Consider the following 18,322-nt stretch of genomic DNA (forward strand, 5'->3'; position numbering starts at 1 on the left):
AAAGAATAATTTACATGAAATTTTAAAGAACGAATCATGACACACCTTCTGATTGTCAATCAACTGTATAGAGACTTTGAATATTTTACGCTTATACTTGTGCTACAATACTATTTCTAAATGTAGCCTAAAATTATTGTCTATTATAACCCATTATAAGAAATGATTAAACAAGGAATATATAAATAAACTCCTTCTAAGTAGTCTTGTTTGTTTAGTTTTTAAACATTTTAAAAAATTTAACCTTATTTTACAAAAACCATTTAAACATGTGTATACAACACATTTCTCCAAAAAAAAAAAAAACCTAAGAACATCAGAAATGTTTGTTAGGAATGAAAAGACATATTTAAAAAATTTTTCCATATAAATAATTCAAACAGTGTTTGATCTTTATATTTATAAATTTTCAACGTCTACAAAATTTTACATTCATTGAGTTCATTATTCAACTTTGTGGTTCATTTAACTGACATATGCACTCAAAAGACAAAAGTTTCACAATTTTGAGGTTTCTCCTGTTCTGAAACCCTGTCAGCATTTTATCTATCAAAAGTATCATATATGTATTAATAAATACTTTTGAATGGTCATCAAATACAGATCTACCTTACACTGTATAACATCATACTTTTATTTTTTCTCTCACTTACTTTGCTACCAAAAATCATGTCTGAACAGAAAACATTAAACATTTTCAAATATACGTATTGCTTTTTAAACCAACTCAAAAACTTGACTTTTTCAGTATATTTGCTACATAAATGTTACTCAAATAAAGGCTTACGAAACTAAGATTATCAAGTCTGTACTGCACACTAGTGGCAAGAGGTAGTAAATGCATTCTTTTTTTAACAAATTTTCCACTAATTGCATCTTAAATATTAATTTTTTCAGTCAAAATTAGAACCCATTATATTATAGAGCACATAAACACATATTCTAAACATAATGTGTTCTTGTGTCATGAACTATTTTTCCAGTATACATCAATGCATTTTGAATGTCATACCCAGATAGAGGTTCCTGTGCATGTAAATACTATGGATCCATATATCCATGTATATGTTTGTGCATACATGTATACGTGTGTATATATATTTATACTGCACACACACCCACTAAATGTTAACTCATGTGAAAATAGTCATATTTTGCCCATTATTTTTCTTTTCTTTACTCATTATTCTTTCCCACACACTTATGTAATACCATGCTTTAGTACACATAACATGTACAATTAATATTACTTAAATAATAAACGATAATAAATCATCAAAATGGGAAAGGTTCATGATGGCATTTTATTGATGGAAATGCAAAAGAAAAGTATTCTGGCAAGTGGCTGATCCCAAATAACTACAATGTTGATATGAAAAGAACCTCAATACACCTGAGATAAATTGATATTATCAGACTGCTTCATGAAAGAATAAGATAAAGTCACTTATGATAGATGGTGTGCTATCAGAGGATATCTTTAACCATCTGCTCTAATGTGCCTAGAATGGATAATTAATTGTGTCATGTAGCTAATCATTAACCATTTAACTACCAATATGTATATCAAAATATCATTTTTATATCATAAATATATGCAATGAGATTTTTGAAAATAAATAATTACCAATATAAAACTGCCACAAATGTATAAATACAAACAAGATGTCATATATATTGTCTGAATTTAACTAAGCTCACTATTGACAAGTGATTTCAAATATTGCTCTTGTAGAGGAAATTCCAGTATTTAACCTCCCTTCCTCTGGTCTGTTGTGCCTTTCTGCCCACTTGTTTACATATCCAAAGAGAGAAAAAGCTAGGCTTCATTTCTTCCTTTACATCATATTCCCTCATACCTCTTTCACATGTTCTGGCTTTGATTCTTTCAGTTCTTCATACTTCCACTTCCATAGAGACAAAGCCGACTCCAGCCTCTCTATTTCTTTTTCCAAAGCTGTGCGCATTCTAAATAATTTTAAAATTAAAAGAAAAAAAGTCAGCTTCAATTGTAAAATAATTTCAAGGATGCATTCAATTTTATAACCATTTTCCTAATTTTTGATATTTGTATCTGATCATAATGAGAGAAAACATTTTGCAACTTATTAAAAAATTATAAATATTGAATAAAACGTTTTTAGTTTATTATTCTGACAATGAACTTTACAGTAGATTACGTATATTTAATTTGGCTTTGCCAGTATTAACATTCTGCTTGATTTCTTCCATGTATTTCATGCATGCCTCTCAATTCCTCTCACTCATAATATTTTCTTACATAGGAGGATATACATGTTTCTAATTTTAACATGGTATTCTATCCATCTTCATATTGTGGCTGTATGTGAATGAAAAAAATCATTTGAAATGACACAGAATTCCAACAGGCCACCTAACAATCTTAAAAAATAGTCATTTATTGGGGATCTAAAAATAATTTTAAGTATTTCAAATTTGGTTGTAAAAAAGAAATTTCACTGGGATCCTATTTAAATTATTCTAAATAACTGAAATTAATTTCTCTATTTGTAGAACTAGCAACAGAACTAGGATTAAAATTTAGTCCTTTAGGCCGGGAACGGTGGCTCACGCCGATCATCCCAGCACTTTGGGAGGCCGAGGAGGGCGGATCACGAGGTCAGGAGATCGAGACCATCCTGGCGAACACGGTGAAACCCCGTCTGTACAAAAAATTAGCCGGGCGGGATGGTGGCGCCGGTGGTCCCAGCTACTCGGGAGGCTGAGGCAGGAGAATGGCGGGAACCCGGGAGGCCGAGCTTGCAGTGAGCCGAGATCGCGCCACTCACTCCAGCCTGGGGGACAGAGCGAGACTCGGCTTCAAAAAAAAAAAGAAAAAATAAATAAAAAATTTTGTCCTTTAATACACCAACCACTGGATTTTTGTTCTTTTTTTTTTTTTTTGCCCACAATGTCTGTTAGAGTCATTGATAATTGTTTTATTTCTGGTTGTAATGAACACATATTGACCTTTGAAGCTGGCCTGTTCTTATCTGTAAGGTAGATTTGATTACTATTCAGAAATACTCGCGGATCACGAGGTCAGGAGATCGAGACCATCCTGGCAAACACGGTGAAACCCCGTCTCTACTAAAAAATTACAAAAAAAACAAAAAAACAAAAAAAAAACAAAAAAAACTAGCCGGGCGTGGTGGTGGCGCCTGTGATCCCATCTACCCGGGAGGCTGAGGCAGGAGAATGGCGGGAACCCGGGAGGCGGAGCTTGCAGTGAGCTGAGATCCGGCCCCTGCACTCCCGCCTGGGCTACAGAGCGAGACTCTGTCTCAAAATAAATAAATAAATAAATAAATACTCATTGATTTTCCTCCATTTCCACGGACAGAGTTGTTTTCCTCATTCCTCAATTCTAGGATTTGACAATGAGATATTAGCAGAGATGACAGAAACAAAAGTTTGAAAAGAACTTGTATGTTTGAGCACCAGGTAAATACACTTTGATTGTTATATGACACTGAGATTTTGTGATTGTTAGTCACATAGTTATTGTATTCATAATTAACTAATATACAGCTCTATTTCAGTGATATTAAATGTGACTAGAAAGATCTTAGGAACATATTCACAGAGCTAGAAGACGCAGGCAGAATCAAAATTGAATGTCATTTACATATTAATAAGAAATATGATTCTTCTTGGTAACAATACTATGATAATTCAAAGTAGTGTCAGACTGTAAATACATTAGTTTACTCCAATCAAATGGAGAAGCAGTCTATTAAAAAGTTATATAATTATATTTACATAAATCAAGCCATAAAATTGAAAGAGGATATAAAAGAATTAGTTAGAGCTTAGCTTAACCTCAAAAGAGACAGGTTGCAAAAAAAAAAAATGGTGCAAAGCACCACTTACAGTACTCTGATCCGGAATCCCTTATTAACATAGCAAATATATTAAACAAAATTAACAAACAAAAAGATTCAACTTGAAAGTTTAGGTCTTACGAACACTGAATATGAATGTTTATAATCCAGATTAACCACAGCAGTCACAATTTCAGATAGAAAAGTAGACCTAGCCAGCTGAGGACACCCAAGTTGCTTATTATGATATAATTTGTGTTTCAGTAGTTGTGTTTGAGATGACGAGAGGAAAAGAATTAAATATAGAAATAATAAACAAATCAGTATTAGTATTTTGTGTTAGATTTAGAAATTATGTGTACAAATCATTGTAAGATGAACTATATTGCATATCTAACATTTGAGTGCATTTTAAGTTTTGGGTGATAAATTAGAATATTTAAAAGATATTGAATATTGACTTAGACCTGTGAATTTATATTGAAAATTATAATAAAATTGTACTAAGTTTGTAACTTCATTGGAATGTTTAAGATAAGAATCACTATAATTTTAATTTTTTAGATTTTCTTATAATTTTAATTTTTTAGATTTTCTTGAGTAGGACGTGGGAATGTCTTGTCGGTAACTGAAAAACTTGAAAAGCAAATGGCATATGTTAAATTAATAAAATAATTTTATAAAAGATTTTAATTAACTGTATTTGTGTAATGAAGCATATATTTATGTTTCTCCTTAAAATTAATTTTGAGAATTATTTTATTTATAATAGAATAATGGAAACATACTTGAAAATTACCTAGAGTTAAAATCATACATGTTGTGAAATCAAATGTCTGCTTTTGATGTTATACTTTAATGAATCAAATGATAATTTAGAAACTCAAAATAAATTCAAAAATTTTCGAAGAAAGTAATATTTACCTCAAGTGTACATCATAAAGAAAATATCTGATATGTATTTGTTTCCTAAAGGAAAATTATGCATTTTTATTATGAAAAAGGTTACAATTTGGTTAGGGGAGTGAGAAAAAAAGGAATTCATAAAAAATTATTTAATGACAATGGGATACTTAAATTGTTTTAGTATTTAGATAGCCCCATCATAAACTTTTGTGTCTCTGTGCCAGCATTAAGGACATTGCGTGTCTAAATTTATGCAGCAGAGGGCACTCTATAAGTCCTTAATTTTCTAGCCTAATCATTTTATTCTGTGTTTCAGAGAGATTTTCAAAGTTGATGAATAATATAGTTAAATTTATAATTGAGATGTATATTATTGTCAGAGCATTTGAGCTACAAGAAGGCAAACACTTAATATTTACTCTAAAATGTTGCATATTTTATGTACACATTCTTCATGAGAATGAAATTAAAAAGGCAAAGCTTAGCAAAAATGTAGTATCTTTAATATGATGATATAAACTTTAAAAAAATCATATTGCTAAAATATATAAAGTTTGTAGAATCTAAATATAAAATATGAACCAAAATTATTTTTATGAAAAGTTGTGATTATATTTCCATGCATTTTTTGATGCTTTGTTTACTGTCACAATTCCACAATAATTGGAAATAAAATTTAAATTTCTAGACAATAATATTACTCAAATATTTCTCAGGGATGAAAAGTCCTAAAAATTAATATCTAGGTATAAATATTAATCATTGTTGAACTGTGGGAAGTTTCACTGGAAAAAATTGAATCATTATTTTCTGAAAGGGTGTATTAATATAAAAATGTTCTTACCAAATCAAATGATTGTCTTGTAATAACATGCAGATATTCATTTTTATAACAGTTCAAAATTTAGAGATAGTATTAAACTGTTAACAAGTTTTTACAAATATACTTTAAACCACATATATGTCATTTTGCAATTGCACTTCCTACTATTCATAATTACATCTTTCAGCACTGAGTGTTAGCACTCGGCTGTTGCAAACAGCCAAGCCATATACAATTAATTTAATTAGAAAAGATAAGTATTTAAAGAATATTGTTAAGCTCAGATCTCCAGGAGAATCATAGAACAAGGTTTGCAGATGAAGCAGACAGGGACGAAGACCCACTCTCATGCCACAAAACTGGTCCCATGAAGAGCCCACTGCCTGTAACCTCCTCTGTCTGTTGCCTGTACACTGTCCTGGTATTATGTGTCTGGCAAGCAAACATATTCAAATTAGCTAATTTGAGTGGAAAAGGATATTGTAGCTCAAAAAATTTCTGGGGAATACATGCAACCAGGAACACTGATGAGAAAGCCATCGAAATCTTCCTGTAAGCGCACTATTTCGGCCACCATTAAGGTACAGACATCACAGCGGGACCTCAAGATCACCAATATGGGACAGTGGGTGGTGTCACTAGGCACCAGAGGCCACCGCTGCCTCTGGAAACGAGTTTCTTTACTGCTGCTGCTTCCCCCTCAGGCATGGATTCTAGATGCCGTCTACTGCCTTGGGGTACTGGCTTGGCTTAAAACTCTAGGCGGCCACCTCTGATACACTATTCCTAAGTCAAGTGTCTGTACCCTCATTACAAAGGAAACCGTGGTAGAGACTTACTGGTATTTTTATAATCTATGCACAGGTGTAGACTCTGTTTCATTTGGTAGCAAATTGCCGAAACACAAAATAGACACTGGAGAGTCAAAAGATGGTAAAGATTTATTGAATATTCCATGAGTGACAATAAAGAAACAAAATAAGCTTGACTTTCTAATACTTACAAATTTTACAATAAACAGTATTAACAAATTTGCATGTCAATGTATTCATTAATTGAGGAATATATATATATGCTTTATATATATATGTAAAGTAGAAATCTGTCTGTTTCATACACAGACCAAAAATAATAACCTTTGAAGCATTTTTAATTTGCTGAAACTTCTCACCTAGATTTTAAATCTCATTATGAAAAAAAGTTGAACATTTAATGAAGCAAAACAAAATAATTGAAGCATACTACTTTTCTTATATATAAAATAAATTAAGAAGATAAAATGGGCTGGGCACAGTGGCTCACACCTGTAAACCCAGCGCTTTGGGAAGCCAAGGAGGGTAGATCACTTGAGGCCAGGGGTTCCAGACCAGCCTGGGCAATATGGCAAAACCCTGTCTCTACTAAAAATACAAAAAAAAAAAATTAGCCAGGCGTGGTGGCACAGGCTGTAATTCCAGCTACTTGGGAGGCTGAGGTGGGAGGATGGCTTGAGCCCAGGAGGCTGAGGTTGCAGTGAACCGAGATTGCACCACTGCACTCTAGCCTGGGCAACAGAGCGAGACTGTCTCAAAAAGAAAAGAAAAAAAAAGATGAAATGGAAAAGGAGGACTGAAGCTCAGCTTAAAGGACACAGAACAAACATTTTATAAGTGATAAAGGAGGTCTCTGCAGTGAAATTTCAAAACTGATTCTGAATGTTAGAACAGTTCAAAATATTTTATCTCAGTCTCTGTTACTTGAGATTTGGTATTGCCAACCTCAGCTTCCTAAATTTTTAGGTACACATAGCTCTCTAAGAGGATCAGCTTTCCTGGCCTTCCTCTAAATTTTCTACCTGGGAAGTCTTTATGAAAGTCATCAGAAATATATAAATTCTCAGTATATGAGAAACTTTTAATGCTGGAGAATTATTCATAAAACTGAACAGTACTCAGAGTGCAAATAAAACAATAAAGTTTCTTCTATTTGATGAAGAGGTTCTAGTCAAGGACAATGGAAAAAATGAGTCCCTGAGTTTTCTGAGCTGATTTCTGTGCACTAGTTAAGAAGAGAATTTTCCCACTAGATGGGAATGCAGAAAAAAATACATTCACATCTCAATTCAAGCCACCCACTCACTGATATTCCAGGAAGAAGAATTTAAAAGATTAGATGGATTTATAAGTAATAGCATATCCTATATTCTTGGAAAATGTTCTCTTGCGATAGCAAAAAAGACTGTGATTGCCTCATGCGGATTGCATGCAAATGTTGATTCATGGACACAGGAACCATGACTCATCAAGTCCGTGGGATTGTTTCTTAAAAGAGGAGAGTAGGAAGACAAGGCCATGGAAAGCCTCCTTTTTTCTTATTCTTTGACCTGTCTATGGATTATAGACTGAAGTCACTGAGAACTGGAGAATGTACTTACTCTGAGAATTGTTCATGTATTCCAAGAAAGTAAAAAGTACATGTTGTGTATATGTACATGGATAAGCGTGTTAAGACAGAACATGCATGTTTTTAAAACTGACACTTTAGAACAGGAAAGTTTACATCTAGAAAAACACAGCTCTGCACTTCTCCCATTAGACTGCATCAGGGAAGTAATATCGTACGAGTGCTGGAGAGAAGTCTATAATTACCAAAAGTTAAATCCTTCAAGAAGTAAAAGCACAGAAATTAGAATGTGACTGAAATGTATAGGTCTAGATAAAATTGTCAGTATATGTACAAGCCTAAAAATTAAATTCAATTTTATTCTTTTTTCTACTGATGTTGGTTGCCTCTACTAGGAATTTACACTTGATAGGGTAATAAGTATTTATTCTGTACATAAATGCTTGCATGATCACAATCTATTAATCTAGTGAAATACAGATGAAGAGTCTGAAAAAGGGAATCGGTGGCACTAGTAAATTTCAGAGGAACTAATGAGAAACTTCTGGCAGAAAATAAGTGGTAAAGAACTTACTGTATCTGTGAATGGCTAGTATGCATATTTATCCCGATTTCAGTCCATTCAAACCAGGAAAATTAAAACTGTTATATAACATATGCTTATATAATACATTGTGTGTATATATGCATACATATCCTTCTCGCTTTTCTGGTTCTGCCCATTAAGGCTTTTATAACTAAGAGATAAAAGTAATTATTTTTAGATTTTGGAACCACATTTATATATTAGATATTCCACATTGTGCTAATAAAATTGTAAACTGGTTGCAAAGAAACAAAAATCCATATTGAATATTTCATATTACTATCCTCTTTCCCAGATGTTATTTGTTCTTGATCTTTATGAGAATTCACTGAGAAAGGCTATGACAGACTGTATTTTGCAAAGACCATTGCCACAATGACTGCATCCCACACGCCCTTATTATACAATTGTTTTGACACTCCTTCCGTTGAAAGTGCTTCTCTCTCTTTGATCTGAGTCAGCCTTTGAGATTCCCACCACCGATAATGGGTCTGAAGTGATGCTACGTGACTTTTGAGGCAGAGTCATTCAAATGGTGTTCTTCTCTCTGTGTTCTTAAGATGTTCACTTGCAGCCTAGCCCCAGTGTTGTGAGGAAGCCAAGCACCCCTTTAAATAGCCCCAGTGCAGGTGTCCCAACTGAAGCCTAGATGAGAACTGAGGCCAGACGTATGAGTGAGAGAGGCTGCAGCCCCCAGCCTTCCAGGCATGGCCAGCCTTTGAGCCATTGCAACTGAAGGCACAAGTGAGAGATTCGATGTCCACGCCAAGGCATGCTCAAGATTCTTGAACAGAAGACATGGTGGTTGCTGTTGATACGTTTTAATGATAATTGTTTGGAAAAGTTTGTTTCAAGACAATAGATAACTGGAACATAACAGCACTACAGCTATTTTCACAAAGGGGCAACAGCCGATATCACATAGTTGGAATACATCAGAACAAAGATGAAGATCCAGGCCAATTAATCACAAGCCTGATGCCCTTAGTGGTCCATGTATCAGACAACTTTTTCTGTAATCAATATCTCACAAAATTGTGATTTTTCTGCTATTAGTATTAACGTATTTATTCATTTTTTATTTACCAAGTCCAAGATGCTGTAACAATTAAATAACACACTGGATATTTTAACCTTGTACATTAAGAATTCAGATACAATTAAAGTGAATCTACCAGAGATGATAAAAACATAGTCATGATAAAAGTCAACTTAAAAGAATGAAAAACACTAACAAGTTATATACTACTTTTTAAAATTCAAAATGTGAATATCTGTCAAACTAATTTCTTTAAATCCTAAAACTTAATGACTAAACATGGATAAAATACATTATCAAATGACCAATCTATCAGTATTAACAATTTTAAGTGGTTTGAAAGTTAGACTTGGTTAAGGGAGACAATAATTAGCACTTACTCTCTTTCCTTCCATAAGATTTTTTGGAATTCATCCAAATGCACCTGCAAAGCTGAAATTTCAGTTACTTCATTTTCCAAAGGCAGATTTATTGCTTTCAGTCTCAGCCCAGCTTTCATTTCACCATTTCCAGAACCACCATTGTTGAATAAGCCAACACCATCTAGATTGGGTTTCATTTCCTCACTTAATTTTAGAGAATCAATAACCACACCTTCTTCCTGAAAAAAAAAAAATTTAAACCTCTTGGAGAAAAATCGTGATGATAATACGTTTTCATAAAGAAATACATGTTATGATACAACAACAAATTGATATTTTTATTTCATTATCATTCCCTAAAAGCGTTGTGTGGCCACACTTACTTGCATTCTTCTTCAAACTTATTTTTTTCTATGTTCTACCTCTTCACAAAAAAAATACATTTCTCAAAAGTTCTGCTTTAACTCTGTTTGTTCTCTTTTTCTAATCACGCTAAAAATAATCATGCACAAACTTGAACAGCTGTAAATAATTTTTAATGAGTTGATGAATTCCTCTTTCAAGTTTCTTTTGTCATAAGACACTTACAGTTTCAAAGTAATTATTTTTTAACATTTTTGAAAGACAAGATAGAATTTTCAGGAAGCTCTTGAATATTTTAAAAAGCTTGCTTATCGCTTTATTTTAGTTCCCCTTTTTTTAATTCATGAGCCACATCTCAAATAGAATTTAATGGGGCACTTTAATAAACATGGGCATCAATACTAGAGCAACAACTGCATCAACACTCTTAGAGCGTAACTCAAAAACCTCACAGGGCTCATGCTGTTGGTATTTGCCTACAATTTAAATTTGCCCTGGTTTATAAGTTTAAAATGAAAGACAATTTCAAATAAAATCTCAATGAATAGTCAAGTTCAAGTAAAATCTCGATGATACTTCACTTTTATTTTATTTTTTAAGTAGTATGTGAATGCCAGGTTACCCAGTATGAATCATTCCTTAATTCTCTCAAGAATGATCATTGCAATCATCTATACTATAATATTTTGACAAACAATAAAATAAGATGTGTTGTTTGAGGATACATATACATATCTTTCTTGTTGGGTATAGAGTTGGCAAAGATACTGGTCAAAATTTTAAGGAAAAAACTGATTGAAGCTTCTTCAACAGGTAATATTTATTTTCCTACCATCAGAAGGAATATCTGGAAGGATATTTTGCAAATAAATACATTTTTAATAAATAAGTATTATGTTTGATTTGTTCTTGACATTAATGTTAAGGAGATATTTCAGAAGAAATCCCAAAATATTGAGAATTTTCCATCATAATACATGTGAAGAGAATCTTTCATTTTCTCAAATGCAGAGGCTAGTAACTTGTAATAATAAAAACGTTTTGTGGATTTAGAGAACTTGATGTGAGCTATGTTCCCTTATCCTCATCATTGCATTCTTCTAACGCATACATTAATACAGTTGAGTTTTGAGAATATATGTGATTTTCCAAAAGATACACACAAAGCCCAGATTATCAGCTTTGAACATCTTTAAAAGAAAACGTAGAAGACCAAATAAGCAGAAGTAATCATTGTATTGCAATCTTCTTAATTTTTTTTATTTATAGTTAAATCTAGGTTTTACCTACCATAAATTATATACATTATAGAATGGCTTAAAATACTAAATGCAATGGTAGAGGTGCAGGATATTAACTAATGTGTGTTAGAGAAGGAATTAAGTAGAAAGAGGTAACAAAATAAACTGAAACTATAATAAGAGGTAACAGGAGTTCCCAAAGTATGTTCTTTGGGTTGTTAATATTATTTACCAAGTTAAAATAAAAGAAAAAGAAAAAACAGGGTGGTGGTTCATGGACGAATAAGTGTATAAACTGAGAGACTTTTTAAAGTTCCATGTGCTTTGTACAGAATTCTCAGAAACTGAGAGTCTAAGTATAGCAAGAAATTCCATCAGTGGTCCATATAAAGCATTTCCTAAGGTACCCTATTTGCCTGCAGTACCCATTTTATAAGTAGTTAATCGTGAGGCTTCAGTCCCAAACATTGAGAACTATTCAAACTACGTATGGATTGTTTACAATTTAGACATAATTAAGGCAAATGGAAAGAAATGTCTCCAAATATTTTCTTTTCAGATGAAAAATGCTGAGTTAATTTTTTCTATAAAGATTAGTAAAACCACTAGGATGGGCTGAACTTGTGTTTCCTCAAAATTTATTTGTTAAAGTCCTAATCCCCAGTACCATAGAATGTGACTGTTGGTGGAGACAGGGCCTTTAAGGAGGTGATTTAGTTAAATTAGGCTCATTAGGTGACCTTTCAAGAAGAACTTAAGACACAGACATGTGTACAAAGAAAAGACCATATGAAGACACAGGGAGAAAATGGCTTTCTATAAGCCAAGGAGAGAGGCCTCAGAAGAAACCAACCCTGCTAGCACCTTGATCTTGTACTTCTAGCTTCTATAATTATAAGAAAATGAATTTCTGTTGCTTAAACCACTGTGATTATGGTACGTTTTTACGATAGCGCTGGCAGACTAGTATAGTCACCACTGGATTTGTCACTTCCTTCTTCCTCCCCATCACTATCTATGACCTTCAGATATTCACATAGTCTCTGGATTTTTTTCTTACCTTATTATTTGTGTCCTCCTTTGTAGAAAATTGTCTTTTTACCAAACACTCTCTGATGGACTCATACATTTGTGAACTCACTTGAAATTGGTCTCTATGTTCACAGGCTTCTTCTGTGAAACCAGGAAGCTTCAGATCCTGGGTGTCTTTAGCTTCTAATGCCTCCTTCTGAGGTGGCAAACTCGGTTTCTTTTTCAGTGTACTCAATTCTTTCATCGCCATCTCTAGTTTTATTCTGAGTTGTCTTCCTTCCTCCCTGGCACTGTTCCTTTCAGCTCGAACTTTACTCCATTTTTCTCTCCAGTTGGCAGTGCAATCTGACCACCACCGCATGGTCTTTTCCATCTGAGCAGCTCTGGCCTTGACTTCTTCAAGCTCCCGCAGGCGAAGTTCTTCACAAATATCCCATTTGTTGGTGTTACATGAGTGTGCACAGAAATTGTGAGCAGCATGAGATTGTAGCCCATGAAGTGGGAAGCAGGTATCCCTGGGGGGTGAGGCAGGTGTCACCACGTCACCACGTGACTTAATTGATGATTGCTGCATCTGGAAGATCTGTGTTTCTTCAATTAATCGATGAATGGAATCTAAATTCATATTCATCTTTGAGACCTGAGAAAAGATAAAGGACATAATTTCATGCTGAAATGTCCCTTGTAAATACAGGAATAAGACCTACATTTTTGTTGTTTTTGAAATTTGATGAAAACAATGCCACTTTTTTTTTTTTTTTTTTTTTTTTTTTTTGGAGACAGAGTCTTGATCATGCAGTAGCATGATCTCGGCTCACTACAACCTCTGCCTCCAGGGTTCAAGCAATTCCCTTGCCTCAGCCTCCTGAGTAGCTGGGACTACAGGCACGCACCACCAGGCCCAGCTAATTTTTGTTGTATTTTAGTAGAGATGGGGTTTCACCATGTTGGTCAGGATGTTCTTGATCTCCTGACCTCGTGATCCACCCACCTCAGCCTCCTGAAGTGCTAGGATTACAGGTGTGAGCCACCACGCCCGGCTGCACTTTTTCAATATTGCATATTTTTCCAATGTAACTAAAAATATAGAGGAATTTAAACACTTGTAACTGTCCACTAAGAAATAGAATATTCTCATACTCAATTTTGCCAAAAAAATACAAATAAAAATATAAAGATGCAATTGAAGATAGCATATGACATAAATAATTCATTTTGACAAATCCAGTCCTATTTAGGTCATATCTATTGCAACATTGTCCACTACAAAATACAAATTGTAATATTTATTGTCCACTAACTACTTAATGGTTTTCTTTATCCCTGCTAAGCCTCAATTTGTTCAGGCAGAATGCACAACCTATTGATGTATAGGCAAATAAGCCTCTATTTCAATGCCAGAGGTTAAATCATAGCCTACATTTTCCATGATGCCCTTCATCTGTTGACTATTGACTAGTCTCAAGGCAGCCATATGGCCTGACTCTGGCTGCTGGGATGTGAGATGAAGTGTGCTGAGATTTCCCATCCAGAAAAATATGAGAACATCACAATGAGGAACTCTCTTTCCTCTTCCTTCCTTGTGTTTGAATAAGGACATAGTTCTGGAAGAAGGTGAGTATAACAGCCTTCTTATGACATTCAAAATGGTGAACCATGAAGATAAGAGCCTGACTTAAGGTGTGAATTATGGCGTGACAACGTAGAATGCATACCTCTGATTTCTTTGCTATTTGAGCAGAATAACCTATATTTATTTAAGTTATGATGGTTGAGTTTTCTGTTATTTTCAAGCAAAAGCACATCTAACATATACATGAATTAATTTCTCACTGTGGTTAATACTGTGATAAGATCAAAAATAAAATATTATGAAAAACACATGTTTCTTGTGTGTCAAAGGTTTTACAGTCTGGTGGGTGAGAGAAGCACAGTTAAGTTTTAAAGATACATAATTTACATTATAACAAATACATGTATTTGTTCAACAATTTTGTTTAGTATGCAGTATGTGTCAAGTCAGTGTTAGATTAGTAGGTATGGTCAAGGTGATCTAAGGAGTACTGATGAAGTTGTGACTACCACTTAGAAATGAGGAAACTTTACAGCGTAGATAACACGACACAGAGTCTTAGCCCAATGCAAAGCTTCGTAAAGAAATTAAAATCAACTTTCCATATAAATACCAAACACAAATTAATTTGTAAAGGCATACCATATGTAACAATACATATACCCAATTCTTTATTCAACATTGTAATATAGGCATATTGAGAATATAGTAAGTAGAATTTTTGCTTTAAAAAAGTGCTCAAAACATGCAGCTTAATTTGTAAATTAATAAAGTTCCATGGCTGTAAATAATTACCCATTTTTATTCTCAGATATGCTTTTCTGGTGTAAATAATCTTATATAATATTTTATGTGCATGACATTTAATCCTCTCACTTTTTTTCATTTGCTTTTATATAGTTACAGATCATAAATCGCCTCCTTATGACCCATCTATTTAATCAACTTAATGGGTTTCATTACTATAACTAACTTACAAAATAAGCCTTTAATCATTGGGAAAAAAGACTACATAATATTTTAAAAGATGAATATTAAGGCTATCTTATTAAGAGATCTTATAATATTAAACTTAATTAATATTAACTTTTAATAGTAGAGAAGAAAACATTTTAACAAGTGTTACATAGAGATGTCAAACCACTTCACTCTTCATTATAATACTTGTTATAATAATATAGACACATGGTTGTAATTATTTTTGTTAGCATTGGTATATGTCCAATCATGTTTCAATTATTGCTGATTTGGAGTATTTCGTTCTCTTCATATATTATAATTCAGAGGGCAATAAGAATACAACTGACCAAACTCCAACACCAATATAAAAAAGAAAAGAACAAAAGGAACTCTTAATTAGAAACAGTGTATATATATATACACACATACACACACACACAAACATAAATACATATATATATTTACTATTCACTGTTTAATGATATTTCTTTTGGTTGAAATTCCAAAGTGAAGACAGAGAATTTAATTCAGCATATTAAACTTAAAATTATCCTTGCTAGTTTTCAAAATAAATCAGTATCATAAAATTGTAATGTCTTTAAATGTCTCATTAACTTTTATTTCACTAGTGTTTTGAAGACTCTATAATTGGATTCTGGTACATTGAGATCTTGCCTACCAATTAACTGTGTATTTTTTCACATCTGACTAAATAAAAATGAGTTGGGCTTAATCAGTCAGTCCTTGAACTTGAAGAGTATTTCCTGTTTTAAAAAGTTTTCTCAGGCAAGGAAAACTTGCTTGAGATGAGGGTGGTTAACACACATATGCATGCACTAAAGTCTTCATTTCCCTATACAAATGTGTGCACTCTTCATATTTTAGCTCAGACAACTACAAAAGTATTTGCCAGTGGTTGTAGAACAGGGCCACTGATAATGTGGGAAAATACTTTAATGCTGTTGACTCTGGTTTCTTGTACTGATTTTTGCGTTGTAAAAATGCTTATACAATCAGTCCACCGTGATTCCTGCAAATATTTTTGAATGTAGTACATAACCAAATAAAATCTTAAGGGTCTACAAAGTATATATAATATTACTAACAAAATTATTTGTTGCCAAAGGAGAACTTAATGTGTCAGATAGTGGACTCCAGCCTCTATTGGGTAGAGTCTTACTCTGCCACTTTTTAGACAATGATCTTGCACCAATTACATAAACTGCCTTTCACTAAATATCCTTAGTATAGAAGGAGACAAGAATAGCATGGGCCTCATTGAATTCTTGTGACTATTAAAAGGGAAAATGCCTGCAGACTGGTTAACTCTAGCTATCCTGTAGGCAAGGCATATATTTTTGTTATACAAGTCATTAGTATGTCACCTTGACATACTAATTTACCATTTACTTTTTTGTATGTTTCTCCCTCTGTCTTTTGAAAGAGAAATGATGTACTTAAAAAACGTGAAAAGCATAGGAAAAATGAAATCTACAAAAGTGCTCTGTATTTTGTGTAACAAAGTTGCAGTTCCAATTTCTATATAATATTGATATTAATCAATGAAATAGTGAGTACTATTATTATCCCCATTTTAATGATAAAGAAACTAGGATTTAGGCTCTGATGTATCCAGCCAAGTCATACAGTTAGAAAGGGTCAACCCAGTTTGGAAACTGAGGAAATTTGAATCCAGAGCTACCACCTCTTCATATAAAAATTCTACAGCTTTAAAATATCAACTGTTTTCACTATAAATCTTTTAGAGTATTTCAGGAATACATTTGGCATACTTCCACTTTGGATACTTTTATGCTAAAATATGTCCTATTAAATTACACAACAATTAGTCTTCTCATCCTGACACTGTCCTTTGAGTTCATTCAATCTCCTGATCACAGCTCAAAGGGACTGTGAGGTCCAGGCCTGTCCAACCCTCTGGCCTCCTCTTTGTCACTTCATCTTCCACATCCCCTGTGTCGGCTACCCTGGATGTGTCCATTCCTTGCACAACCTCACCTCCACCTTCTCCTTGGTGCAACCTGTTTGCTCTGCATGAGCACGCTCCCCTCTCTCCACAGACCCTCTTTCCCCTGGCTTCTCATCCTTCAGGTAGCAGGTTATACTTTCCTACTAACTAAACCTGTGATCCGAGAATTCTAGATCCCTTAGTGGCCCTTTGTCTAAGGGTGTCCAAGGGAGAGGACACAGTCACAGGTTCTTAGTTTCTGTTTCTGACTGGGCTACCAAAACCCCTTCCTCATCCCTCTTTTCCACCTATCACTAGAAACAGAAGCTAAAAACCAAGGTTTCCTGCTGCTGAAAGCCTAAAACAAAACAAAACACAACAACAACAAAATAAGGTGGGTTGAATATCCACTGCTGACCTGCTCCTAGAAAGTGAACAAAATAGGCATCACTTCTGCCATCCTGAATGTTGCTAACAATCATGAACAACAAACCAAATGAACAATCACAGTTTTTAACTATATCTTTGAAAGGAGCAGTGTATTGTAATCCAAAAACTCCCTATGTACTTATCAAAGTCTCTCCCAAGTGACACTTGATGTGTTATCTGAAGAAAGAAATGGGCCAGAAAGAAAAGCATTTTTGGCAGAAGTTAAACTTCCATGGCAGGATAAAACAGACATTACAAAGATGTTGTCTTATTGTTTATAGTTATTGCTTTATCTTAATCTATAGAAAATGAAACCTTTGTTGAATTTTTTTTCCTAAGAAGCATAGGACCTGTAATGCACACAAAATAACAAAAGCCATTTGCAGTGAGAAAATGGATTAACACAGATTCAAAGTACAATGCTAAGAAACAATCATTATGATAGATATGATGAAATATAATCTAACAAAAAGAAAAAGAATCAGATTTTAATATTCGGGAAAATAAACACTTTATTGTATTATAAAATGTGGCCTGTCAAACAGGCATAAATGAAGAGTATGAAAATTCATTTCATATAGGTCTAAAGCAAATACATATATATATATACACACACACATATGAATTTTTGCAAGAGTACACAGAATGTTAAATAGAAGACTATAGTTGTGATGATGAGATAAATGAAACCATTACACTAAATGGCCACATGACATCATATGTATGTAGTTCAAGATTTGCTCATGGTTAAATATTCTATTCTAAAAATCCTTACACTGTAGCAAATTATACAGATAGTTTCTGTCTATGCT

At 33.5% G+C, this 18,322-nt stretch overlaps 1 protein-coding gene across 7 annotated transcripts in view; it reads right to left on the minus strand.

Annotated features, from left to right (window-relative positions):
* Positions 1-18,322, minus strand: part of LOC105476956 (coiled-coil domain containing 102B) — a 300,439-nt gene that overhangs the window by 248,942 nt on the left and 33,175 nt on the right. For all 7 annotated transcript variants that reach the window (XM_071085208.1, XM_071085206.1, XM_071085209.1 and 4 more), the window contains exons 2-4: positions 12,608-13,219; positions 9,962-10,182; positions 1,860-1,968 (exon numbers count right to left, since the gene is read on the minus strand). In XM_071085208.1, coding sequence (XP_070941309.1) covers positions 1,860-1,968; positions 9,962-10,182; positions 12,608-13,210 — 933 coding nt within the window. In that variant the 5' untranslated portion in view covers positions 13,211-13,219. The remainder of the gene's footprint in view (positions 1-1,859; positions 1,969-9,961; positions 10,183-12,607; positions 13,220-18,322) is intronic.

Source organism: Macaca nemestrina, chromosome 19 (genome assembly GCF_043159975.1).
Source record: "Macaca nemestrina isolate mMacNem1 chromosome 19, mMacNem.hap1, whole genome shotgun sequence".
Lineage (NCBI taxonomy): Eukaryota > Metazoa > Chordata > Mammalia > Primates > Cercopithecidae > Macaca > Macaca nemestrina.